Source organism: Sardina pilchardus, chromosome 12, assembly GCF_963854185.1.
Source record: "Sardina pilchardus chromosome 12, fSarPil1.1, whole genome shotgun sequence".
NCBI classification, from domain to species: Eukaryota; Metazoa; Chordata; class Actinopteri; order Clupeiformes; family Clupeidae; genus Sardina; species Sardina pilchardus.
The window spans coordinates 6,302,540-6,330,039 of record NC_085005.1 but is presented as its reverse complement, the minus strand read 5'-3'; the positions used below and the strand labels follow the sequence as shown (position 1 = coordinate 6,330,039).

The 27,500-nt window shown below is 43.3% G+C and overlaps 2 protein-coding genes across 3 annotated transcripts in view; both read right to left on the bottom strand.

Moving 5' to 3' along the window:
- Window positions 1-19,781, bottom strand: part of pex7 (peroxisomal biogenesis factor 7) — a 32,745-nt gene extending 12,964 nt beyond the window's left edge. Inside the window, exons 1-7 of the mRNA XM_062551340.1 lie at window positions 19,380-19,781; window positions 18,974-19,124; window positions 17,510-17,587; window positions 15,127-15,235; window positions 5,421-5,527; window positions 4,583-4,696; window positions 2,247-2,302 (exon numbers count right to left, since the gene is read on the bottom strand). Of these exons, the coding sequence (XP_062407324.1) occupies window positions 2,247-2,302; window positions 4,583-4,696; window positions 5,421-5,527; window positions 15,127-15,235; window positions 17,510-17,587; window positions 18,974-19,124; window positions 19,380-19,543 (779 nt within the window). The 5' untranslated portion in view covers window positions 19,544-19,781. The remainder of the gene's footprint in view (window positions 1-2,246; window positions 2,303-4,582; window positions 4,697-5,420; window positions 5,528-15,126; window positions 15,236-17,509; window positions 17,588-18,973; window positions 19,125-19,379) is intronic.
- Window positions 19,782-23,045: 3,264 nt separating this feature from the next.
- On the bottom strand, window positions 23,046-26,904 carry hey2 (hes-related family bHLH transcription factor with YRPW motif 2). 2 transcript variants are annotated; one of them, XM_062550680.1, is made up of 5 exons: window positions 26,764-26,904; window positions 26,281-26,359; window positions 26,099-26,182; window positions 25,800-25,881; window positions 23,046-24,988 (listed from the first exon to the last, which is right to left on the bottom strand). In XM_062550680.1, the coding sequence occupies exons 1-5, from the start codon at window positions 26,844-26,846 to the stop codon at window positions 24,198-24,200; spliced, it is 1,119 nt and encodes a 372-aa protein (XP_062406664.1). In that variant the 5' UTR covers window positions 26,847-26,904; the 3' UTR covers window positions 23,046-24,197. The 2 variants fall into 2 exon arrangements, with proteins under 2 accessions (XP_062406664.1, XP_062406665.1); XM_062550681.1 differs by having other exon boundaries at window positions 23,046-24,985.
- Window positions 26,905-27,500: the final 596 nt, after the last annotated feature.

Genomic DNA, 27,500 nt, shown 5'->3' with positions numbered 1-27,500 from the left:
CCTCAAGATGGGGTCATGAGTCAATTTACCAAACTTGTACTGAGAGGGCAAAATCAGGAGTTTTGCAAAATGATTCGGATTACAGTTAGGACAAATGATACTCTTTTGACTCTTTAATATTATTTACGTCAACACACTGTGCCTACATTTTTTTTGTCTGTAGCAGGTCAAGCAGAGGCTGGACTGAAGCAGCAGTAGAACACAAATAAACTGGTTCTCTACTCATGTAACCTTGGCTTCCCCAGATACAGGCAGAGTTTCAGTCTTCTGTACTCCATCACTTACGCCTTAGCATGACTCATCGGACAGAGACGACCTCTGAAATGACCATCACTCCTACCACTAAGTCACGTCATGAATACAAACTGAAGTCAAGAGCTGAATCCACAAACTGTGGACAGGCTTTCGCACACAGCATGGGGGTTACAGGGGGTAGAATTTATGAATGGACCGCACAGGTCTCTCACAGGGTCCATGTGTGTTTTTGCTGATGTGGGGGCAATGCTCTAAGCTAACTGTCCTTGAAGCCTCTCTCTCTCTCTGGGATGATATCTGCTGCACCAGGGTGTTCCCCCTCGCTCTCCAACACCTCCCTCCCAGCGAATGAATTCCCTCGATATAAAAAATATATGATAAACCAGTCTAGCTTGAAATTAGATCAATGTGGTTTACAACGTCCCAACCTGGATGGGCAAGACCCACACTGTAAGGCAATGTGGAGGGGGTTGAAAACCCTATTTCTTGCCAACAGAACCATAGAACATGTTCAGCGAGAGATGATCACTTTGGAAAAGCGCTTGCAGGGACCTGACCTTTCAGGAATCTGGTGGCAAAGCAAACAGTAGTCCATAAAAGGCATGACTGAGTAACTCTGGGTTGGTTGAGGCCATTCCCATCAATAAGAAAAAGGCCTTTTGGAGAGCCTATTTCCTTTATGCTTCTGTTTGATGAATGGAATCTCATTTCTGCACTAAAATTCAATTACGACAGAGCGTGGTTTATTTGATTTTTCCTTGACAGCCTCTTGAAGATCTTCCATAGTCAAGTGCTTTTCCTGTTTTTAATATGGAACTCATCTGAAATCAGTCAAGGAATTGGGCACATCCATACTGGCGTCGGGGGCATCCACAGATGCAGTTGTCTGAATGATTAGGTCTGAAGTAATCAGTTACTCTGCAGAGCGTAAGGTTCCAGTGTATATATACATGGTACCAGAAGATATGTGTTTTGGATAGTGTTGCAATAGAAAGGATGAGTGTGACACTACAAATGTTTTTACATCTCTTAAGACTTCAGACTTTTGCCTATTGTCATATATTAGTACTGTGCTATTAAATCAAAGATGAGGTCGCTGTGGTCCATAGTGTATGCTTCATGGTAGTGCATAGAATATAATCAGAATATGGGGATTCCAAGAAGGGGAGTAGAGGCAGTGGTAGTGTAGTGGCTAAGGAGCTGGGCTTGGGTGCGGTAGCTTGAACGTTGTGGGTTCAATTCCCAGCTTTTTAAGCCCAAATTGCTCCGAGGACAATTCAATCCCTTGTAATATAGCTGACATATGTAATTCACTTTGGACAAAAGTGATGAATACATGTAAATGTAAATGTATGAAGAAGCATTGTTCAGCTTCATGTGGGAACGGCCCAAAATACAAGATCCATTGAACAGAAAACATCAGAATTTAATGAAAAATCTGAACACAAAAAAAAATCAAAAAAGTCCAATATCCTTAGTTGTGCTGATGTTAAATTTGTCACAGATGCAGATTTTTGTACAACTTCAAAATCAGCCTAAGAAAAAGGGACCAGATGGTGAAGAGCTTTCATCATAACGATATTACATTCAGTAGCACCCCATAATCCTTTCCAAACTTTTTGGTTTGATTTGAAACATCAGACTCAGATTTTGTGAAGTTGAACAAAGCTGCTGAGGCTGTGGCACTGAGGACGAGGCAGGCAGACACACAACGTTTGGAATAGTGGTGGAGGAAAAACCCTGTCACTGACTAATACTGTAATTTTCCACCTATTAACCAAGGTTTACGCATTGATTTTGCAAAATTTCCTTAGCTATGAGGTTAATACACAATCCGATTTTGATTTATTGGGCTATTGGGAACTGTGATTAATACACGGGTGCCGTTAATACACAGTTTTGTTTATTTTTCTTCATTTGCAAATACCACACTGTTGTGGTCACAGTGCAGCTAATACAATGGAAATCACTGCCATTTTGTTTCATCTTACCTGACTGTGAAATCGTAGGAGCAGGATGCCAAGACTGTCTGATGAAATGGAGAGAACTTGGGGAGACAAAGAGAGAAAGAGAAAAAGAGAGGCAGAGGGAGAATTATTGTCATTTTGTTTTCTTTTTTTATATGTTTACTTTTTCTTTTTTATTCTTGTTATACCCTGAATGGCTATGGCCCATTCCCTGTTTGGATTACATATTGTGCACTTGAGATAAAGCAATCGATTTTTACAGTACAGTAACTTATAAGCCCACACACTGGCCTCATCTAAAAGTTTAACACACCACTCAGTTAATAGCTCTACACATTCCATGAATACTTATCTGGCTATGACTGGATCTCTACAGTCATACATTACTGTAAATCAATCTGATAAGAAAATCAATGCCCTTGCCAGGTCTTTTTATCATTTAATTGCCACTTCATCTTTTCCCATTCCCTCACAGAAATGCTGACACTAGGCATTTCACATCCAAGCTATTTCTGAGCTGATGCCTCCCCAAATCTATATCTGAACACCAGTTGAAACAACAGGCCAACAACTTCAAAACAGGACGTCAGGAGAGTCAGAAGGTCTATTGATCGATCTGCAAAGCACTTCATAGACAGTGATTGGATGGTTGGCACACACATGTGGCAGTAGACACAACTGTGTGTGGGAAAGTGTGACTTTGTGAGTGTGTGTGTGAGTGTGTGTTACGGCCCCGCCGCTCAATGTCTTAACCCCGCCCATTTACACTGACGTGCGTACAGTATGTGCCCGTTCCCCTGTCCTCCCCTGTTTGCCCAGGTGTGCCTGATTGGGAGGGATGTTTAAGTCCAGCTCTGTCTACGGTTGCTTGGTTTTCGTTGTGTTACCTTTGTTCCCTGTACTGACTTACACTTCACTTTGTGTGCATACCACTACACTGACTTACACCACACTTTTATCGTTATTCCTTAATATTAGTTTATGTTAACTTTATTTGATAAATTAATTTATTATTATTATTATCATCATTATTATACTGCGTTGGTCTCCCCATAATGTACATACTTTGAGTCAGTATGTTACAGTGTGTGTGTGGTGTGTGTGTGTGTGTGTGTGTGTGTGTGTGTGTGTGTGTGTGTGTGTGTGTGTGTGTGTGTGTGTGTGTGTGTGTTCTGTGGAATTTCCAGTTTTTCACATGACATACAGGTGGTCTCCCTCCTGTGTTTTGAGTTGAAGTCTTGAAGTGTAATTGTGTAAGTGTAATCTGAGTAATTGTTGGTTGCTTGACCACAAACACAGTCTCCTTTTCTCTATTCCGGTCTCCTTTTCTTTATCCCTCTCCTACTCTATCCCTCTTTTCTGTTTCTCTATCGCTCTCTCACTCTCCTATCCCACATGAACAACCTCACCATTTTCTCAAACTCAATTAAAGTGATCCTTAAAGAAAATCTATATCTGTCACTACACACACACAGGCGTAAACATGCTGACAATTTTAAAACAGGCGCTTGCCACAGCCCGCCTTCCTGGATGTCTCTCTTTTTTTCCTGCACTTGTTCACTCAACTTAGCGCGATGCTTTGATCAATCTAATAGAGACGTGTGTGTCAGAAGGATGATAATGTGCCTGTAGACTACACTGCTTCCTGTGTGCAGCACGTGCCAATCTCAACATGTTAATTCACTCGACACAATCATGCATGCTGGCACGAGCACTAGCATGATAATTAGTGACATTAACAGTTCACGCTTTCCGACTTAAAAATTAAAACACTTATTTGAGTTTGTCATGTGAGGTGAGGTGCCTTTCTGTTGTGAACGTCTACATGATGTGAAACCGAATTCTGATGGGGGGGGTTTTAAGCAAGTAAATACAATTTTATGATGGTTACCTTGACAAATTAAGAATGACAGCAAAACCTATGCTTCCGGCCATCTGCCAGTGGATTTTCGATGCATTCTTAGGGATCAAAATGCCTTGTGGAGGCAGAGGCCTGTTAAAAACCGAGGAGCGTCTAGGCCCCATTCATGTGCTTTATCAGCACAGTGCAATTATTTATTGTGGAGATGCTGAGGGCTTGACTGACAGAAAGCAATTTCCTGCATGTAAGACATGGATGCGTAGAGATGGTCAGCTCAGGCAATCTAAATCTGCTCAGGCATTTTTGCATCGAACAGTAGCATAGTGCGGGTAACACTAGGGAATTCGTCAAATCACTTCCGAGAGAGGAAAATAACAACTTAAAAAAAAGCCTCCACGTTATATTAGGTTAAACGGAGTGAAGTACATTTGCTAAATGATGTGTGATGATCATGGAACATCAGTCAACAAACTGCTCTGCAGAGGGGTATTCGAGGTACCTTGACTCTCCGGATAGCGTAGGTGTGTCCCAGTAGTTGAGACACTGGCTGCCTCACGTTCCTTAGATCCCACACACACACATTGCAGTCCACGGATCCCGTCGCCAACACATTCTGATAACAGCACACACACACAACACAAATACACACAGGCAGAACAGAAAAAGGAGCAGATTATTCAAAGCCAAATTTGTTTTTTTGTAAGCCAGCTTATTTCAAAGATGCTGAGCTCACGGTATCTTAAGAGTTGTTTGGGAGATTTGTCATTGCTTCATATTTTTTCTTCAAAAACTTCCTCTGTATAAACAGTTGGAAATGGAGTTTGCAGTTTATTTTGACAAGGCAAAATTGCAAAGACAAAAATGCCTGTCATTTTAACTTTCTTCAATTATAGAATTACAAGGGAACAGTCCAAACATTGTGTTCTTCTCTCTATCATTCTCTCAGGCAATTTAACAAAATGGAGCCACATAAGAACATAAAATGTGTGACATTTGGAAAAACAATATTTCATTTTAGAAAATGTACAGTACCCCCCTTTTTTTTTGACAAATAGAAAATAACGCTTTGGCATACTTGACTTCATACAGTATATTCGATATAGAAAGCACTTTCAATTTCCTCAGTATAAACAATAGAAGAAACAATAAATAAAACACTGTAGAACCTGTCAAGTGCCTTTCCTTCATTGCATCACATTAATGGACTCTAAATGTCTGTGAGCCTGACAGATTAATATGCGTCACTCTCGTCGTTAAACTCTCACTGTTTGCTCAGCTGATTAAATGAAACCCCATTCTCAGAGGGATGCTGAATGCACCGACAGGTTTGGCCATACCTGGTCATATTTGCACCAATCACAGCTTAAGATCTCTCCCTTGTGGCCTGGGATGGCCAACCGGCAGGCAGCTGACTTTGTGTCCCACACACGCAGAGTTCCGTCTCCTGGGGGCACAGATGAGGACAAGAGGTTAGACATGAATGTGTGTGAGATGTGTTCAGTCTCTCCCTACCGTGGGTCTCTCTCTCTATCTCACACACACACACACACACACACACACACAAAAAATATGCACCCATACACACACACACACACACACACAGAAATCAAATTAAAAAAAAAAACGAAGGAAATGAAAACAGAAATAAAGGAGGAACACAAAGAAAGGATGAAGATCGGAGGGGGGGGGGGGGGGGGGGGGGGACTACAGTCTCCAAGCACACACCCAGTGCCCTTAAGTCCATCTCCAGAGTGCTCTGCGTGGGGGCTCTGCTAGGCCCTGCCTGGCGTGTGGCAGTGGAGCTGGAGAGATCCCCTGCCAGCAGACTGCACCACTCATCAGCACAACGCCAGTCTAGGGCTTTTTTTTACTTAACAGAGGATTTTAAAGTGCCTTGGCTTTATCTTTCTTTCTCTCGCTTACTCTCTCTCTCTCACTCTCTCTCTCCTTCACACACACACACGGACACAGACGCACACACTCTTTCTTGCTCCAGCAGTCCTACATATGCGCGCGCGCGCATACACACACACACACACACACACACACACACACACCGTTCTCCCTCAGTCCCTCTGCAGTCAGCAATGACCTTACAGAGAGAGAGGGAGAGAGAGGGAGAGAGAGAGAGAGAATGAGAGAGAAGACAGACAGAGAGAGAGAGAGGGCAGCCCATCAGTGTATGTAAACTGCGCCAGAACAGAGCGCTCCTGCTACCTCAGCAGAGCTGCCAAACAGCCTAACAGCCCAACAGCCCCTAGACAGGGGCAAAATGGCTCCGAATTAACAGTCTTGGAACAACTGCAGAGAACCCTGCAGCTCCTGGAACCCTCCATCTGTACTGGAGCTCTGGCCAAGCCAGGCCAGCAGAAAGCTTCGTCCGTCGCCACGACAAAAGACCAATGACCAACAGCTTTAAGGTTTTGGATGGCACTTTGATGTCTCTCTCTCTCTCTCTCTCTCTCTCTCTCGGTTTAACAATACATTCTTGATACATTCAGATCTTGTATAAGGTGAGTAAATAAGAAAACTAGCAGCTACTGTAGCAATACTTGGTTGGGAAACGCCCCAAATTATTGTTGGCACTGACTAAAAGCCTGCTAGCTTGGTAACTGTCTGTCCTTTGCTGATATATTTCTTGGCAGGGATGTGCAGTAAAAGCAGTTCTTACAATTTCTTGAGCTTTCCAACCCAGAACACAAATCGATATAGCGAGAGTGGTGATTTGGGAGGACAGGTTATCTCAAGTCCACATACCCTCAAAATGACTTTGAGGATATTCTAAAAGCAAAAACATACCTTTGAAAAACAGCAACACATTACAAACGATTGTACTAAACATAAATGGAATGGAATATAATATCCTTTTCGAATCCGAAGGGAGATAAACGCTACCATTCAAAAGTTTGGGGTCGCCCAGACCATTTCATGTTTTCCATGAAAAGTCACTCTTTTATTCATTAAATCAGTTGCAAAATGAATAGAAAATATAGTCAAGACATTGACGAGGTTAGAAATAATGATTTTTATTTTAAATAATAAATAATAATAAATAATAATAATTGCAATTTGTTGAGGTACTGTAATCTGAAGAAATGTCACCCCATGCTTCCTGAAGCACCTCCCACAAGTTGGATTGGCTTGATCAGCACTTTTTACGTACCATACAGTCAAGCTGCTCCAACAACAGCTCAATGGGATTGAGATCTGGTGACTACGCTGGCCACTCCATTACAGACAGCATACCAGCTGACTGCTTCTTCCGTAAATAGTTCTTGCATAGTTTGGGGGTGTGCTTTGGGTCATTGTCCTAATGTAGGAGGAAACTGGCTCTAATCAAGCGCTGTCCACCGGGTATAGCATGGCGTTGCAAGTGGCGAGTGATAGCCTTCCTTATTCAAAATCCCCTTTACCTTGCACAAATCTCCCAAGTTACCAGCACCAAAGCAGCCCCAGACCATCACAGTATCTCCACCATGCTTGACCCATGACACTCCTCCTGCATCGTTTTCACTGCGTCTCACAAATGTTCATCTGTCATCCAAACACCTCAAACTTAGATTCGTCTGTCCATAAGACATTTTTCCAATCTTCCTTTGTCTTTGTTCTTTTACCCATCTTAATCTTTCCCTTTTATTGGCCAGTCTCAGATATGGCTTTTTCCTTTGACACTCGGCCTAGAGGGCCATCAGCCCGGAGTCGCCTCTTCACTGTGGATGTTAAGACTGGCGTTTTGTGAACCCCATTTAATGAAGCTGTCAGTTGAGGACCTGTGAGGCGTCTATTTCTCAAACTAGAGACTCTAATGTACTTGTTCTTTTGCTTAGTTGTTCCCTGGGGCCTCCCACTTCTCTTTCTATTCTGGTTAGAGCCCATTTGTGTTGTTCTCTGAAGGGATTCGTACACACCGTTGTAGGACATCTTCAGTTTCTTGGCAATCTCTTGCATGGAACAGCCTTCATTTCTCTGAACAAGAATAGACTGTGGAGTTTCAGAAGAAAGTTGTCTTTTTCTTACCATTTTGAAAGTGTAATCAAACCCACAAATGCTGATGCCGGAAGGCCAGTCTTATAACTTCTCTAATCAGCAGAACAGTTTTCGGCTGTGCTAACATAATTACACAAGGGTTTTCTAATCATCAATTAGCCTTTTAACACGATCAATTAACACAATGTACCATTAGAACACAGGAGTGATGGTTGCTGGAAATGGGCCTCTGCACACCTACTGTATGTAGATATTCCATTAAAAATCAGCCATTTCCAGTTATAGTTCCAGAATAATCATTTACCACGTTAGCAATGTCTAGACTGTATTTTTGATCAATCTAATGCTATTTCCATTAAAAAAACTGTGCTTTTCTTTCAAGAAATAAGGACATTTCTAAGTGACCCCAAACTTTCTTGACATTTGTTCCAAAACACAGAATCAGCATTATGATGGCATATTCTATCATCAATCAGTGTGAAAAATGCTGCTGTGCTTTAATTAGCGCATATTTAATGATGCACTGTGAAGCCTCAGCATTTGCCTAATGGCTCAGAGGTGAACTATGCACCTTCATGAAATGGGTGACCATGCGCTCGCTTCAGTGATGCTGTTAAGCTTGTTGCATAAGGACGCTCAGGAAAGCAACATCTTTGTATCGAACACTCAAGAACGGCCACTCATATGCATGAGCATCCCACAACACACATTTCTCACACACACACACACACACACACACACACACACACACACACACACACACACACACACACACACACACACACACACACACACACACACACACACACACACACACACACACACACACACACACACACACACACACACACACACCCCCTTGGTGCAAGCCAATGCCGATTACGCCACACAAAACGAAACAATAACCACCCATTGAGTTTGGATGCAAAACTGCACAGTAGACTACAACCGAATTTGGGGCAATCACACTAAGCATGCTAGTATTCCACACTAAGCGTCCTATCACACAAAACAGGCATTGCGGGCTAGTTTTGTTATGACGTTTCAGAATAGTAATCGTATGCACTGCCCTTCCTTCTCACAAGCACAAGCACACGGCAACAATGGAGGCACCAGAACACAACAGTGTTCTATATACTGAGCAGCAGGCGCAGTGTCGCGCAAAACAGCGTTGCAGGGCGGTTGGGCTGCAACGCTTAAAAAACTTTGTCACTGTGTGCACTGGCCTCCCTCCCAAAGTCATCAGCAACAAATGAGAGTCTGTCAAATGTGCCTGAAGGCACCCATGCATGGTGTGATGTGCCAGTACCCGAAGACCTGGCACAGTTCAGCTCAACAACTGTTGTCCCTGAGAGGATACTACCATGGTTTGGATTATGTCGCTGTCTAAAAGAAGTTGTTCCTTTGAAACATTTCATTGAAACAGGCGCGTGGCCCACATCCTGAATAAACCCATTGGGAGTAATAGTGATTCTCTTTAAAGATAGGGTGCACTGGGGAGCGCTGTGGCGCAACAGGCTACAGCGCTCGTGCCATGTACGGATCCGAGTACCCACGGGGACCCAGGTTCAACTCCGACCTGCAGTCATTTCCCGATCCCACCCCATCTCTCTCTCCCACTCACTTCCTATCTCTCTCTACTTTCCTCTAAGAATAAAGATAGAGTGCACTGGACAGGTGTTTTGTCCCTGCTCCTTGCTGCTTGGAACTGAGAGGTTAATGTCAAGTACTCATCACAATCACCACCAGCCTTAAGTGTTAATAGAGCTGTCTAACAAAGTCCTGCCTTTTACAGTATAATGTTATTACCTCTGGGTACACAGAAGTCATCAGTAATGCTATTCAACGCACATACGCGGGGTGTGGGACGGATTGCATTCTCAATGCGGCGCCGTGGTCCTGCAGTTCCCCTGACAGGCTGCCAACAGGACGCCCAGCCATAGGGCACCGAGCAAGCAGGACTCTGCAGGACTTTAACAGCCACAGGGCACAGAGCAAGCAGGACTCTGCAGGACTTTAACAGCCACAGGGCACCGAGCAAGCAGGACTCTGCAGGACTTTAACAGCCTCTCTGCAGCTGAGAGCAGAGTCGTGAGCAGACAGAGGAAAATCCTCCAGAATTAGGAAAGGAGGGCTGATTGTTAGGGGAGGGGAGGGGCGGACAAGAGCAAGGACAGCAGCAGGACGTATGACGAGGAGCGACCGAGCAAGAGAGAGAGAGAGAATCGCTCAGAAGTTTTGTGTGTGTGTGTGTGTGGGGGGGGGGGGGGGGGGGGGGGGGGGGGGATTAGTTACGTCAATATGCTCAGGCAGGGAATGACCTAGTTTAATGAAATTTCTCCTCTTTTTCCCCAATGCCTTATCCCCCGCCTCCTTTTTTTATTCAAAACTTTGATGGGTGGGTTCGCTCAGGGCCTCGACGACGTGTTTAATTACACTGAAATGGATCTCGCGGCGAGATTGTCGGTTGACAAAAAAAAAAAAGGCCCTGAAGTGCTCCTGCTTTTTAAAGTAGCCCCGCTCTCCTCTCTCGCAGCAGTAGAGCAGCAGCCGTCAGGCCTCCACTGCAGCTGCATGCTGAGGGAGGGGGTGGGGGTGGGGGTGGAGAAGGAAAGGGATGGTGGAGAGAAATTCCTGATAAGCGTTAATCGGAATTGCTCGTATTGTTTCCCCAGCCTCCCTTCAAAGCAGAGCTCTGTGCTGAATGACATTATCTATCAAGCAGCTGTCAAACGAGAGCAGAGATGAGAAGGGAGGGGAGAAAAAAAAAAAAAAAACTTATGCTGTACGAGATGGATTTCTGTGGAGGGCTCTGGAACTACCATTTCCCAGCCTAAATGACTAAATCGAGCAGCTGTCTAAGAACATTTCCTGTCCATGTGAAACTAATTCCTGTGCACTGCCCGGTGTGTGATGCCTGCCTCGGTGAAATGTTCTGCTGATCCTCAAATACCGGAGATTATCACTGACTCTCAACGGATCAAAGCACAATAGTTTGACAAGACAAATCAGAGCAACTCTATCAGGATTAGAATGCCCCACTGACATCTTAAAACATTAAACGCAACTGCGCGCTTTTAAGTAACATTTGTACCGACAGCTCATGCAGTTCCTGTCATCGAACTACAGATGCTTACTTTATTTATGGACACAGTTCGCAATCCAGATTTGAAAAGATTTTCCCATCCAGGGTCAAGTGGCCTTCCTAGTGGTGAAAAAGATGGCGGTATCTGGTGGATTATCAGTGTGAGTTGCTGCCCCTGAGGCCAACTCCTCCATATAACCAGATCTTTGGTCTGAGGCATGTACCCACTTTTTGAGTGTGAGTGTATTTGACCTGTTCGGGCGCATCGTCGCATGCCTATATCCACAGGCTGTTTTGGCTCCGTCAAGATGTGCATGATGCAGCTGAGGCTGTGATGACAACACTAGTGGTGGTGGTGGTGCACGGAGGCTCCCGGCTCTCGGGCCAAAGCCAGCTCCACAGCTCCACAGCTTACAGTTTATGCTCTCAGGGACCACGTACAGTACGTATCGATCTGTTAGCATTTTTCATGATGTGCCCGCTAGTGCATGCTGGTGTTGGAGGGAATGAGAGCGAGGGAGTCCCTCTGTCAGCACATCATTGTGCTCTAGTAAAGAATGCCCATGAGAGCGAATGTGTGTGTGTGTGTGTGTGTGTGTGTGTGTGTGTGTGTGTGCGTGTACGTGTACGTGTGCTTGTACATATTTGTGTGTGCACATTAGATTTTAAAAGCCAACAGCTATAAAACATAATTGTGTGCTATGTGTGTCTGTGCCTATATATGTCTACACACAGATATGGGTCAATGGTGTGACATTGCACATCGTCAGGTTGTGCAAGACATAGTAGATTAAAGTGAGCAAATGGTTGAAAAATGTGTCGTATAAAAGTTGAAATATAAGTTGAATGTTGGGAAACCAAAATACTCGCCACCTACAATTAAGTATTCATAAGTTACTCTTACTACCATGGTCACCTACAAAATAATATTGTTTTAAGAACTGTAGACAAGTAGACAACCTCAGCTATACTAAAAAAAAGTGCAACAAAACCCCAGTAAATGTTTTCATGTACTGTATTATGTTTTCGTGCCATTAAGACTTTAAACACAGTATTTTCCCTTTTTAAAGATTATTCTAAAAACACAAGCCTTAGTTGTTATGAGAGACTATCTTCTGAGGTACCAGATTGTGCACTAAATATGTTGATAAATATGGAGGATAAACTGCTGGCGGGCCGGGCACACAGGGCCAATCTCAACTTGTGCAGCGAAGGCCTCTTCAGCTGATCAATTCCTGTTTCACGCTTAGTGGTGTGCTAAACAAACCCATTGGGTAGCATGATCCACCGGGGGTCTCATACGCGAACAACCTGAAAGTGATTCAGTAAGTGTACGCAATAAATCAATACTGTAGATAAAGAGATCAAAAGCGATATTAATGAACACACCAACATTTGGGAGAAATTGGCTCATTCACTGTCTCCCCAGAGTTAGATAAGATGATTGATACATACCCATATGCATACCGTAAATCTGTATGAGGCACCCACTTTTAGCATAGCTTAGCATAGCTCTTGAAGAGAGTAGCAAGATTCTTAGACACTGTGAGAAAAGCTAACCTATGTATCCTTGATACAAAATCTTACTGAACACAACGGACTATCCTGACCAGTTGAGAACAGGTGAGACACATGCAGGTTTCGTTAACTGTTATCTGTGCAGGAACAGCTTGGATTGGCGTAGATTATTGGCTTGGGGTGACTGCAAGTAAACTTCTTTCTGGTAGATATTGTACATGAGTGAACTCTACTCAAGATGACGGATGTCAGCCATCATCCACAGTGTTCTGACGAAACAGCTCTTACAGAAGGAGGGAAAAAAAAAACCCAGCGGAATCTATATTTCTAGTCTGTGACTATACTGCAGAGGTGGGACAAAGTCACTGTTTGGCAAGTAACAAGTACTGTAAGTCTCGAGTCTTAATGCTGAAGTCTGAGTCAAGCCACAAGTCAAGACAGAGAGGTCCCAAGTAAGTCCCAAGGCCAAGTTGGGTCCAAGTCCATATTTTGTTTTTTGAGTCATAAACAAGTCACTATCATGTTATGCAACTGCATATTAATATGCAATCAATCATACTTTGAATATTATATCATACTTTACATACTATACATATTGAACAGTGAAGAGTGTGTGAGTTAAGGAATGAAGGTGACTATTTGGATGTGTGAGTAAATCGCTTTTACAGTGTGTCATAATCTTTCCATTCATCATATTAAGGATTTATATTTCAATAATAATAACAAAAGAAAGTTTAATATTGGCAAGTTTTAGCCAACGCCTAACTAGAATGTCAATAGTAAGCTAGAATGTGTAGTAGGCCTACACACAATAAAAATGAGCAGGGATAGGAGTAACAAGGGAACTGTCATGTTAAATGTCCCATCATGCTCTAAATGTATACTGTAGGTCTACGTAACAATACGTTTTATTTATATGGCACCTTTCTCAAACTCAAGGTTACTTTACAAAATCAGAGCAAGACAACACAAGACAAAAAAAAAGACGAAACAACAAAAAAATATATGCAATGAGTCTATGCAGTGACAAAAGATGAGAAAAGATGTTTCTGAAACAGAAAGGTCTTGACATGAGCTTTGAAGAAAGGAAAGCAGGGACAGTCACAGAGGGATTGGGGGAGGGAATTCCAGAGTTTAGGGGCCAAAGCCCTGAAGGACCTGCCACCCAGGGTAGAGAGTCTGGTGCGGGGGACAGTGAAGGAAGGAGTGTAAGGGATCAGAGGTCAGAGGTGAGGAGGAGCAAGGTCATGGAGGGCTTTGAAGGTCAGAAGGATGGGCAGGAAATAGTTAGATTTGACCCATGCCGCAATTCATTAAAAGTCAAGGCGACAAAGTCCGGGATGAGTCTCGCGCTCAAGTCAAGTCGTGAATCATCAAAATTGTGACTCGAGTCGGACTCGAGTGCGAGTCATGTGACTTGAGTTCATATAGCGCTGCTGTATATTTAGTTTGTCTGACGTCTTTGGTCTGAAGCCTCCATTGTCTTACACTTACGTGCGTGGTTCTGTATCAGCACAGGATCAGTCATTAGGCTGCATGTGGATCCACAGGCTATTTTCGCCTCTATCAAAGTGCTGTGATCGCGAAGGATTTGTGGACAGAGAGAGGAAGACTGTGGGGCTGTATGTGTGTGTGTGAGAGAGAGAGAGGCATTTGACTGCAGTGTAAGAGGCACAGTGCAGACACACGGCAACAGCCCAGCGCCGCGTGGAACTGCTGCAGGCTCTGTCACAGCCAGATAAGATCAGCACACAGCAGCTGGCTTCGCTGGAACACAGCACTCTGGTCCGCTAATATAAAAGAGCCCCACGTATGTATGCACAATCAAAAGGGAACAAAAAAGATGAAATAAAAGGCAGAGCCTTCAGCATTTACTGTAATTCTGGAGTGGTGTCATGTGTGGGGTGTGGAATCGGACGTTATGGCTACATTTTACAGCTCATAAGCTAAATCATACAAACTGTTAATGGAAAGCGCTACATAGACCAATATGGGGGTTGATTAAAAAACGTGTACTGCTGAGAAATACTGATCAGAGGAAATTTTCTGCAGGAGTGGCAAACTATGCTGATGAATAAGATTCATTACTGCTAGGAAATACATGAATGAACAGCAATCAATAAATGACTCCAATGGGCACAAATTGCTTTAGTGACACCATGTGGTAAACTTTAGTACTACAACAACATTTTACTCAGCCAGTGTGAATGTACTGTATACGTTAAATAACAGGTCTGTTTTGTTATGGATAAAAGATAGATCCTAACAAAACTAATAGTTTGGCAAAAAAATGGCAATGATGACAAATGCCTTGCACTAATCAATACTATCAATACTAAACAATACTAATCCTTTTTTAACATTGCACACAAGGATTTCGTCTCACCATAAGGACAAACACTATCACAACTGCTTATGTTTACCATTGATTTGTTTTTATCGGTCTTGCCTACCTGACGCAGACGCAATGCACCCTGGGATGTGAGGGGACCAGATGGTACTGTAGATGACCCCTTCGTGACCCCGCAGGGTGCACAGGCACTGCAGACGCTCAGGATCCCACTGCAGAAACACAGGCGACGTTTTACGAGGATGAGTTGATGAAAGAATCTTATTTATCAGCCTTCACATTTTCCATCCCCACAAATTGATTTAATAAAGAAGCATCAGTTTGGTGTTTGGCTTAGATATACCCTGCCTAAAACTCATTAGGGTTCAAATAAGGTTGCTTTGCTTGCCAGATAGGGTAGACATGTGCGTTGCATATCCAGTCCTAATCTTGAGGAGCAACGTGACAACAGATATTTCTCGTCTCATAATCCAAAATAACGATGAGTGAGAATATACAACTACAGGTTGGTATAAAAAAATATTGTGGAAAAGTCTTTTTTCTGGTAATTAATTTTTTTAAAAAAAGTGATTCTTTGATTTATTCTAGATTAATTACAAATAGAGTGAAATATTTCAAGCCATTCTGTTTTCAGTGTCAGTGATTATGGCTTACATCAAGATATCCGAAACCTATTACTAACCTAAAACATACTGGCTGAATATATAGCCTATTGACCAACAACAACACCTCAGCAGTGCCACAGGCTGATTGCCTCCATACCACGCCACATCGTTGCAGTAATTTGTGCAAAATCAGCCAGCAAGATTAAAACAAAAATGTCTTGAAGTAGTTCACTTTATATCTAATGAATGAATAATGAATAATGAATGTATGAAAGTGATTTATTCGAATTTATGAAAATGATTTATTTTTCAAAATAAATGTACAGACCCACCTACATGTATATATTCTGATCAAATGTCATGTGTTTTTATGTGATTTGAATGCATATGTACTAAAGGATGGATCTGATTCAATTATCTAAAGTGAAACACAACGCAGTTCTCAGAAAATATGCTGTTTATTATCTTACTAAATAATATTCAGATCAGTGATTAAAAGCTAAGGCTTATATTGCAATACAGGTCACCCATATTCAATACCTCCTGCCAAATCTAAGTACCCAAGTGCTTCAAAGACTCCATCATCTCCATTCTCCATTCCGGTTCCCAAGATCAAGAACATCTCCTGCCTCAATGATTATACAGACCTATTGCCTTGACATCAGCAGTCATGAAATCATTTGAGTGCATCATAACCACCTAAACCACCACCCTCATGGACCCATTCCAATTTGCATACAGAGCCAACAGATCGGTTCAGGACACTGTAAACTTAGCAAATCATCACAAACTGAACCACCTTGAGTCCGCAAACACATACGCCCGCATCTTGTTCATGGATTTCTGCATTCTATACAATAAACCTGGCCAAACTGTTCCATATATTACTGGATATGAATATCGACCCACGCATCTGTCACTGGATTCACAGTTTTCTCAATTTCTCAATTTCCCCCCCAAAACCCCCGTGCTCATTGAAGGTGAATCCATCTCCATCACTGACACATTCAAACTCCTTGGGACCCACATCAGCAACAACCTCAAATGGAAAATCAACAGCTCCGACAGCTCAAGAAGTTCAGAGGAAGGTCCCATCTCCTGCTCCGCTTCTACACAGCCATCATTGAAAACATTCTCACCACATCCATCACAATCTACAGCGCATCATCAACAGGGCACCTTCCCTTGAATCACCCTACCACAAACAGACACTTCGCAGGGCGCACAAGATCATTTCTGACATCACCCAACCTGCACACTACGCCTTCCAGCTACTGCCCTCTGGGAGGCGTTACAGGTCAATCATCTCCAGAACAGGCCACTTCAAAAACAGTTCAATTCCCATAAATATTAACGCTGAGGATTGTGGATTAAGTATGACCCTTATGTATCATGCATGAATGTGGCTGTCTGTCTGTATGCGTATGTATGCTATACTGGGCACAGCCTCGGCCTACTGGTTAGGGCTTTGAGCTTGTAACTAGAGGGATCCCTGACCAGCCCACAGCTGAAGTGCCCTAGAGCAAGGCACCTACTGCTGTTGGGCAGGCAGCTCACTGCTCTGGGTTAGTGTGTGATTCACCTCACTGTGTATTCACTGCGTGCTGTATGTGTTTAATAATTGACGAATTGGGATAAATGCAGAGAACGAATTTCCCTCACGGGACACAATGTAATGTAATGTTGGAACCTGTTGGAACCGCTTGGAACCTGTACTGAGAAGAAATTCCACCAGCCTGGCTGTGTGGTCATTAAATCAAATCAATCTGCCTGATTTATCAAAGTTATTAAGTTATTAAGGTGTCAAAGTATGCATGCAAATAAGTGTTTAAAACGCTTGCTATTAATACAGGCATAATAAACATGACTGCAGATATTCACCACTTTAGCTGTGTGATCCCATGAGCCGGACACCAGAAGGGTCTCGCCACGAGTCTGACTCCAATCTACAGAATAAACCTGAACAAGGACAACAAATCACAGCAGTGCAATTTCAAAGCATACTATACAGTGTAGATTCAAAACATACAGTACAGACCAAAAGTTTGGACACACCTTCTCATTCAAAGAGTTTTCTTTATTTTCTGTACTGTATATTAATATGAGTTACAGCAATTTTCCATGTATAAGCCGCAGGGCAGTGTTTTATGCAATTTAAAAGAAAAACCATATTAATACCATATTAACTGTATTAACCTCATAGCTAAAGAAATTTTGCAAAATCAATGTATAAGCCGTGGCTAATAGTAGGGAAATTACGGTAACAAGAAGCCATAGATCATCCTGTGACAGTGGGGCATTGGTTTAATATGGTTAAATGGCCAGGCTATGGTGAAATACTTTTCTTTGTATTAAGGCCAAAACGAAGTCACATTATTTGGCCCTTTTCAGGCACACTTTTCAGGCTGCAACATTTGAGGACCCTGTACACCAAAATCAGAGCTTTGTTTGGAAACACCTTGTATATCTAATGTAATACCATCTCTGAAAGGCTGTGAGCTATGCAGTGCTGAGTTATGGACTCCTTCTCAACATCTCTCCTCGATCCTCGGTCCTCCAGGCTTGTTCCCACTGATCTATAAAGAACACTGGATAGACTATCCCATTGCCGCTCCATCATTCTTTATCTAGATCAGTGGGAACGAGGACCGAGGAAGAAAGGGAGGATAGATAAAAAGACGAACGAGAGAGGCCCATGGAATTCTTAAATGGGGTATTGATGATGTAATGGGTTCCTCTATCCCCATGGCATAACCCCAGCCCTTAAGAGCCAGGCTACACGATGCACTGTTCGCAGAGCGTAAAGGTAATTCAATATTTGATCTAATTTTTTAATGTATAATGTATGCACCACTATCACATCTGGTATAGCCGGTTCCATTGATTAAAGTGGTTCTATGGTTATTGCAGCATTTGCTTCAGGAATGGACTGCTTCAGTCGCCTGGTGTAGCCTGCCTGTCCCAGAACCCATATAACTCTCTCTTTATGGGGCTCTGGCATGTCCTAACAACAGCATGCAATGTTTCAATACATTGTTTCCAATTGGAATGTCCTAACTAGATGTGACAAAGTGCTCTGAAGCGCTGTGCGCTTTTCTGGGTATTATGACAAACTCAGAACACATGTTGCAACATGATAAACTTTCATGCAGCCTTTCTGGTTTGCCTACAGTGTAGTGTGCGAAACAGATAGAGAAAAGTGATACAGCTGGACATTACACATGTTTGCAAGTACAAAAGTCCAGCACTTTCAAATCTGCAGCAGGCAGCGCTGCATGAACCCAGGCTGACCCCAAATGTAACCGTCTAACCTTGATAACCTGATGATAAAGGTGTCCTTCTCACCTCTTTCGTATGCTCCTTCTGCGCTAGTAGAGGTCCTTGAGGGTTTGCCGTGTCCCACAGCTGCAACGACCCATCTCCCGCGCCTGTCACTAGCACGTGCTCATTATTTTCACTCCAGGTGACGTCGAACAGCCCATCGTTCCAATCAAAACTTCAGAGAAATGTGGGTGATGTACAAAACGTGGGTAAGTAGTCTGGTACGACCGTATTTCTTAAGTATAAAAACAACACATTTGCCGCTTAGTTATAACCAGGTCAAATAAGGGCATGGCCATTCTTTAGACTTTTGTAGTTTCCTATTGTCAGGGGTGAATGAAATCATATAGCCTAGCTACCTATGGACCACATTTAACAGCTGTAGCCTATCCAAATGTCAGATATAGCCTACTCTAGAGTAGATACTTACCTTTTTATGAGACCAATATCAGATTCCCTTTGCTCCAGCACAAGTAGAGTTCCACATCCAGCTATTCCATAATACTGGGATGTCGCGCATGCAAGTCTGTTTGGTAGAAAGGGAGATACTTCCACTGCATAGCCATGGCGTGCAGAGCACCTAAAAGTCTTCATAGCCAACTCAGTTCGTCCTTTCTTACTGTGCAGCTAACAACAGAGCTTGACAGCAAGCTACATTTGGATTGAACCTAGCTGGCACATGTGCTTCAGCAAGTCAGAATGCAAACTAGCAAATCTGCTAACATTAGCATAATATCGGAATAATAACCTCAAAATATTTCCATTCGTTCAGATGATAAACACATGTTCAATGATTGTTAGCCCCACAGATGACTTCTTCAACATAACTCTACTTCCTTGTTATGACTGGAAGCAGAAGTGAACTCGGAAGAACAAAGATTTGTTCATTTTCATTGGTTAATGGAATGGCGACTTTTCATTGGTTAAAGCCCTAACCCTATCCTTCACATTGCATTTAATTCATGCATTTAACGCCTATGATCATATCTACTGAACATCCAGGCCGAGTTAATTAACGAGTAATTGAAGCTATCGACACAATAATTTCATTTTATATTGTATAAGGATTTTTAAGTATAATATGACAATAAAAAATCCACAAGCGCAATCAAAGCCAAAACATCTGTCTAATGTCTGATAATGAAAATGTGGAAGTTCTAGGCATAGGCTACGTACAGTAGCCTACAAATAATGGACACTGAATTAATGGAGTTTCATAGGCTATTTAGACCTATTCTAAATCAGTGTTTTATCTCTAATTCAGGGAGATTTTGTGCAATGCAAGTGACGTGACACAGAAAGAACGCTACGAAAGAATAAGATGACTTCCTAGCCTATTTGCTGTAATGGAGGTAAGCTTAACTGAAGCATTTCATAAGTTTGTTTTAAAATATTATTACACTATACTACACTGCAATCTCTCTCTCTCTCTCTTTCTCTCTCTCTCTCTCTCTCTCTCTCTCTCTCTCTATATATATATAGCCTATATATTAGAAATAGCATGTGAACTTTTGTTTCATTTCGCTTAGAGCTACAGGTCAGATGGGGTGTGATGAACAAAACAATATTTTATACTTGTTAATCTTTAATAATGCCTTTCTTTTTTGACAAGATCATACATTAAAAACAAAGTAGGCACACACGCGCACGCACACACACACACACACACACACACACACACACACACACACACACACACACACACACACACAGACACACACACACACACACACACACACACACACACACACACACACACACACACACACATAAGGGTCATAGACAGACCGACATATGATTTAAAATAGCATCTCATCCAGTGGACCAAGACAGCCAATGCAATATGGAACTTTTCTATTATTATTATTATTATTATTATTTTTAACATTTTCATATTGCTGAATTGGTGGGGCTTGACAATTCTCCAAAGTGGGGAATGACAGAACAAGTTTGAGAACCACTGCTCTGGTCAGCATGTGTTACTCAATTGTCACCACAAGGGGGGTGCCTTACTTTTCCTTGCACCTGTTTGACACTGGTGAGAACCCCAGTGAAAATGTTTAGTAACTTCAATGCCAATGACCCTGCTAAACTGTCAACAAGAACTCTAGTGAGAAAAAAAATATTTTATTTGATTATTTATATTTGTCAAGATGTTAGTGTTTCCTAAGACATTCCTACTGGGATGTAGTTCCTTATGTCGTATTAACAAATATTGTTAATAAATAGTGATTTAGTGTATAAAACCCATATCAGCTATTATTCACTTTTTAAAAATAATAGCTCTACTACTAGTCCTGATAATGTGTTGCACAAACTGCATCATTGCAAGTGTAAACTTTGAGCAATACAATGCAATGGTGAGTGCAGCAGCTCAGTACTTCAGAAGCCTGTGAATGACAGTCCTGCTTGCTGTTTGGAGCTTTTCCAAACAACTTCACGTGGATATACAACGAAAACAAACACAGAAGACATGGTCTGGTGCCAGAGCATGCGTCTTCAATGAGTGCGGCAGAAGTCCTCTTGTTTTGATAAACACTAGATAGTAGCTTGGTGAATACATTATTTGCAGAGGGATATCCATGCTTTAAAAAGCCTTTAAGCCTCTGACAGTAAGCCCCGAATTTCCTTTCCAATATGTACATAGTCCAAAGATATTTTTTATTCTGAGGGACAATATATCAGATATGATCTCTTTTGAGAGGGTACAATAAAAAGTTTTGTCTTTAATCTGATCCTCTCAAAACACTAGTGTTTTAGTAAAACTCATTTTTTGGACGGTTTCTCACCAATATCCTCAATACAATAGTCTCACATTTCTAAGCACTAATAATGATATTGTTGTTAGGTATTGTTGTGATGGTAGCACCAACATTAGTACATTTCCTGTTCAAAGACAAATAATAAAGGATGATTTTTCAAGGGGCATTAACTGTTTTCATGCCATTGACTATCTGATGCACCAGGGTCACGGTTTGGGGTGGGTGGGGGGGCTATGCACGTTGGAGTTTTGTGGGGTAGAGGGGTGGAGTGGGGTGGGGTGGTCTGGGGGAGATCATGTGTGCTCCTGATTTATGACGGCCACTTCAAAGCCGGGACTCCGGCGTGAGAACCAGGCGGGCTAAAGCAGATAACCGGCGGATTTAGGGGGCGAGCACTGTTCCCATGATTGTCGATGGGCCAGCGGCCGCCGTTTGGAGTAATCCCCATTCACTTGGAAATGCTGATACTTTTCTACTCTTAAGGAATTTAATGGTGTGACAGTGATTTACTAATGTAAATCTTTCTAACAGACCCCCGGGGATAAAGAAAGTGGATTATCCTTGTGGGGGTGGCAGAAAGGCTGGGCCCGGCCGGGGTGTGTAGTGTGTGGTGTGTGACCAGTGTTGTTTTGGCTTTCATGTCGGACGCCTACCTTGCCGAGCTCGGGGTGAGCTTGAAACAAAAAAAGGAAAGAATGAAAAAAAAGAAGAGAAATGCCTGCACACGTCTTCACTCTACCCCTGCCCAGTGGCGGGGGGGGGGGGGGGGGTGTCCTGTTATATAGATGATGGTAGCGGTGGATCAGATTTGAACTGAAAGATCTGACCTGATTTTTGTTTTGCACTTTTCAGTATAAATATTGTGAAAGTCTAAAACGACATCAACAACAATGCCATCAGCGACAAGTACCGCTGCCAAAGCATAACTAGACACACTATAAATTTGGAATGAGAAAGAGAAAGAGAGGTTGCTCTTTTCTATACTGTTGTGACAACACAACCAAACTTCACTGAGAAGTTACTGAGTTTCGCTTCACTTTCCAAAGCAAGCAGAGTGTTTGGGAGCAGACGTTTTTTTCTTTGGTCTTCGCTTGTGCATTCCAGAATGACAGACACAATTGCATTTGTTTGTGTGGCCCACTGGCAGTTCTGTGTTTCTTTGCATAATTTAAACAACACACAGGAACCAGCAAATGATTTCCTTCAGCAGACAATATGTTGGTTTCTGGGCCCACCATCCCCTCGCCCTCTTGGCATTCCAGGACCAGCTTAATTGCTCAGATGTGGTAGAGGCAAAGCAGAAGAATGATGCGCTCCAAACTGCCCAGAGTTTCAAAAAACATCATATTTAATCAGTGACATCTGGAGTGGTTTTGTTTGCATAGAAAACTGTTACATTTAACAGAAACAGGGTACTATATATTTTTTTCCCAAAAAATGAAAAAAAATTAAAAAAAAAGTACAGTAGTATCGTTGAACATGAAAAAATGTTGGAGGAAAACAAACATAACAAAAGAGTGCTTACTTTTCTTTGTGGGTCTGTAAGTTTTGTCATAACTTTAGTGTTTTGTTGGAAAAGCTCCTGTCCCTTCCGAAACAGCAGTGATTGAAGTGCATCATACCGATATAAATGTTCTCTAATTTCAATATAAATTCTACTTTATCTTTCCCAAACATATACATATTTACAGACTTTTTTTTTTCGTTTTTTGTTAGTTAAATGATTTTAGTTTACAAAAACACACTGCATTGATTCATACTGTAGCCAGCTGATTATCATAAAAATACTTTGGTTTGCCGGTAAGATATTTGTTGTTTTTCCTTCAAACACCACACAAATTGTGCAACATGTGTGTGTGTTCAATAGAAGACAACAGAGTGCTATGTATTAAAACAACTTAATGCCCACTACAGTTAAATGTCTATCTGGCCAAGCTTTCTTAGAAAAAAAAAATACATTAGGGTTTTTTCCATGATATGAAAACTGTGACATGCTGTCTCCTAACTCACAAGAACATGGGTATGACCTGGGGAAAATCGATTTAGCTGGGAAGAAATGTCCACCAAACACTGGAACAAATGGTGAGCGACCAATTCTTTCAAAAAATCTCAGCAGCAGAGATTTATTCGGGAGAAATATAACCATTTTGCTATGGTTTGTCCTCTGTAGTGTAAAACATTTGAAGAAAAAAAACATCTGGGGATTTTTTCACTCCTCAGGGGTCAAATTGCTCATGTTTTTGATGTCGCAGTCACAAGATAAAAAAAAAAAAAAAAAAACCTGGTAGACCAGAACAAAAACACACAAACAAACAAGTTCATAGGCATTTGATTAAAAAAAAAAAAAAAAAAAAACAACAACTCAGACCAACGAGTAACAGTCCCCCCCCCATCCTTTATCTACAAAGTGTGGAGGACATCCAACCACACCAAGGATTCAGAGAGGGGGGGGGGTTGAGAGAACACTTTCTTTTTCCACGCTGAGCTCAGAAGGCCCCCACTTCAGTCCCCCAGGGCCGATAGGGTTTACTACTGCCACCGCCCCCGCCGCTGCCTCCGCTGCTGCTCTGCTGCTGGGAGCCGGACGTGCTGGTGGCTATGGAGGGGCTGTGGCCGCTGGACGTGCCGGCCGTCAGGCTGGGCGTGAAGATGGGGAACCCCCCCGGGAAGGAGAGGGGGAAGGTCTGGGCCGCGGCGGCCGCGGCGGCAGCGTGTACGGTGGCCGAGAGCGACAGCAGGGAGGTGGAGATCTGCGGGGGCATGCAGGGCGCCACGCTGCCCGTAGAGGGCGCCCTGAGCGTGGCGTCGGAGTGCGACGCCGGCGCGTTGGAGGTGGAGGTGGTGGAGGAGGAGGAGGAGGCGGAGGAGGAAGACGAAGACGAAGAGAAGGCGGCGGTGAGCAGCGCCGAGCCCCGCTGCGGGACGTCCGAGAGCCTGCCGGAGGCCGCCTCGGACGGAGACGGGGGGAGTCCGTTGGGGAGGAAGGCGGCGGCGGGGATGGGGTGCAGGGCAGCGGCGGCGGCCGCAGCAGCCCAGTGGTGCGGGTGGAGGGCCTGGGGGTGGTGGTGGTGGTGGTGGTGGGCCATGGAGCTGGTCATCGCGGCCGCCTCGCGCTGGGACGCGCAGCTGCTCAGGTGGGACACCAGGCGCACGCGGAGGGGGTCCCCCGACTCCAGGCCCTCCACCGAGCTCAGGTAGCGCGCCACCTCCGTCAGACACTCCCGGAAGCCGATGCTCATGAAGTCCATGGCCAGAGCGTGAGCGTCGAAATAGCCTGCTGAGAGAGGAGAACAAGGAAATTCAGTCTTCCCAATTTCCACATCTCACAACAAGGAGACAGACAGAGAGACAGAGAGACAGATGAGAAGGTTCAGACATGACAACAGGTAAGGCAAGAGGGAGGGTTTCTGAGAGTGACAGAAGGGGGTATGGTAAGGGCAAAGGAGGAGGAGAAAAGTCCAGGGTGGGAGAAATGGAGAAAGACAGAAGCTGGAGGAAAGAGCGAGCAGGAGAGAAGTTATGAATGCCATGTACCCATAAATAAGGCTTGTCTCTAACCAGCTCTAATGAGGCCAACAGCTGTTTGTGATAGGCAGTGATTAAACGCTCGGACACGCGGGCCTCTGGCTGTTAGGAGCGCACGGAGACCCCGGGGGGCAGACGCAAGCGTAACAGCCTGTTTTTTGTAGCCGGGTATGTTTGCATGTTTGTTTTGTCTCCCCAGTGCACCGGTTTTTACACTCTCTGGAAACCCCAAACAAGCAACACCCCCCCCCACCACCACCACCCCAAACACATACATACACAGACACACACACACACACACCGCCACCACCACCACCCACCCTCTCCCTCTCCCCCATCAGGGCGGCCAGTGAATGCGGCCGGCTCCCTCCCACGGGTTTATGAAAGCAAACACAATCCCAGGGTCAAGTGCTTCTTTTGTCCCGACAGCGCTTTCCCACGAGTTCAATCCTGCCATTAGCATTGATTTCCACTGCTTTAATCTTGTCAAAGGGAGGGGGCCGTTCGCTCGGGTTTCGCCGCCGAGCAGCCACAGCTGAGTTAGAAACCAATTAACTCCTTACCTTTGCCGCCGGTAGCTTGGAGCATCTTCAGGTGATCCACCGTCATCTGTAATATTTCCGCTTTTTCCAATTTGGCGGAGCCCTTAGGGTACAGACACAGCAGGAAGAACAAGGGTGCACTAAAGTTTAGTTTTTCATTTCATTTTACTGTTAATAATGTCAGCTCAACTCATGCAGGTGATTTGGATGAGTCTGAGCATTGTAGCCTAACTTAAAAGTGCGTTTTCGTCTCAAATGCAAGAAATAATAAATGAAAATGTTAACAAGGTAACAAGTCACCACAGCTCTGCAATACTCACCTGTTTTTCAAATGCTGTTGGGACAAGTCGGCGCAATTCAGATAAACTGTTATTTATCCGGTCCCTACGTCTCTTCTCGATTATCTAAAATAAAGGCACAATAAACAAACAACATTAACGAACTAAACTCCAACAAACAAACTTAACAAATGTGGTGCGAATTGTGCAACGCAAATATTTACCCCTCTTCTTTTTTTCCGGGCCATTACTTGTGTAGTTGTTGTGGGTGAACTGCATCTTATGAATGAACCGCTACTTTGCCTGGGGGGACAAACATGTTTGATATCAATTTACCGTTTACACACTGACACACTTTCTCCAGCACGTCTGTTCAGATGGGAATATTGCAAGATAATCAAATAAGAGAGTAAATAAAATATATTCAAAGACAGTCGCATAGGCCTATTCGCGTGTGCCAAAAAATGATCTGCAAATTGTTTGCAACACAATAGCATGATAATCAAAATAACTCATTAAATTGTTTTGTAATTTTACAATGTTTGTATGAGCTCTTCAGATGCAGATTAGGCTACATTAACTCATTTCAACTAGTTGCATGTCAAGTCGAACTTTTAAAAAGCAAAATGTGTCGTCTTTAAAGTCCACACGTAGATACAAATTGTAGACATTTTATAGATGACAATGTTGCTATTGTACGCCCATACCCAGAATAATTGTTTTCGCTGCCGACATCAATAGTTTCATCCATGTCGCTGTCAGAACTAGTATCCTCACAAGGCCTCTTCATCGTGATAATGGGTTTTTTCCTCAATGTGTCGTCGGTGGAGCGTGTGCGCTCAGGTAGCCTTCGCTGGGTGACTTTACAAATCCCTCTGAACTTCTTTCCCACGAACCGTTGGAGCCTCAATCGCAGGAGCGGGGGAGCGTTACCGCCCACGGCCGGCTTGGGAAACACCCACAGCAGAAAAAAACACGCCCTGAGCTTCGCAGCCTGTGAGTGTGTGTGTGCGTGCGTGTGTCTGTGTGTGTGTGCGTGTGTGAGTGTGTGAGCCGCCGTGCGTTTCCAGCTCCGGCGCTCTCCAAGTTCCCCTGATGATTGACTCTTCCCAGTTTTAGCGCTCGAGTAAAACATGCCCGTGGGCTCTGGAGAAGCGTGAGAAACATTTTACAAGACAGTAGACAATGTTTAAGGCGACTATATTGCATAAGTCGGGTCAGGAAAACACATATTAGAATGAGTTCAGAATAATGTAAGCACAGATAGAAGATAGTTTAAAACGCATCAGAGAAGAGGTTGCGCAAAAGAAAACGGACGATTTTTATTGTATTCAGAAACTCACCAAATCCATCACCTGCAATTGGTTGTGAAATCAAATCATTCACACTGTTTACTTTTATATATATGTATATATTTGTACATTCTTAGAAGCGTGACAGTATT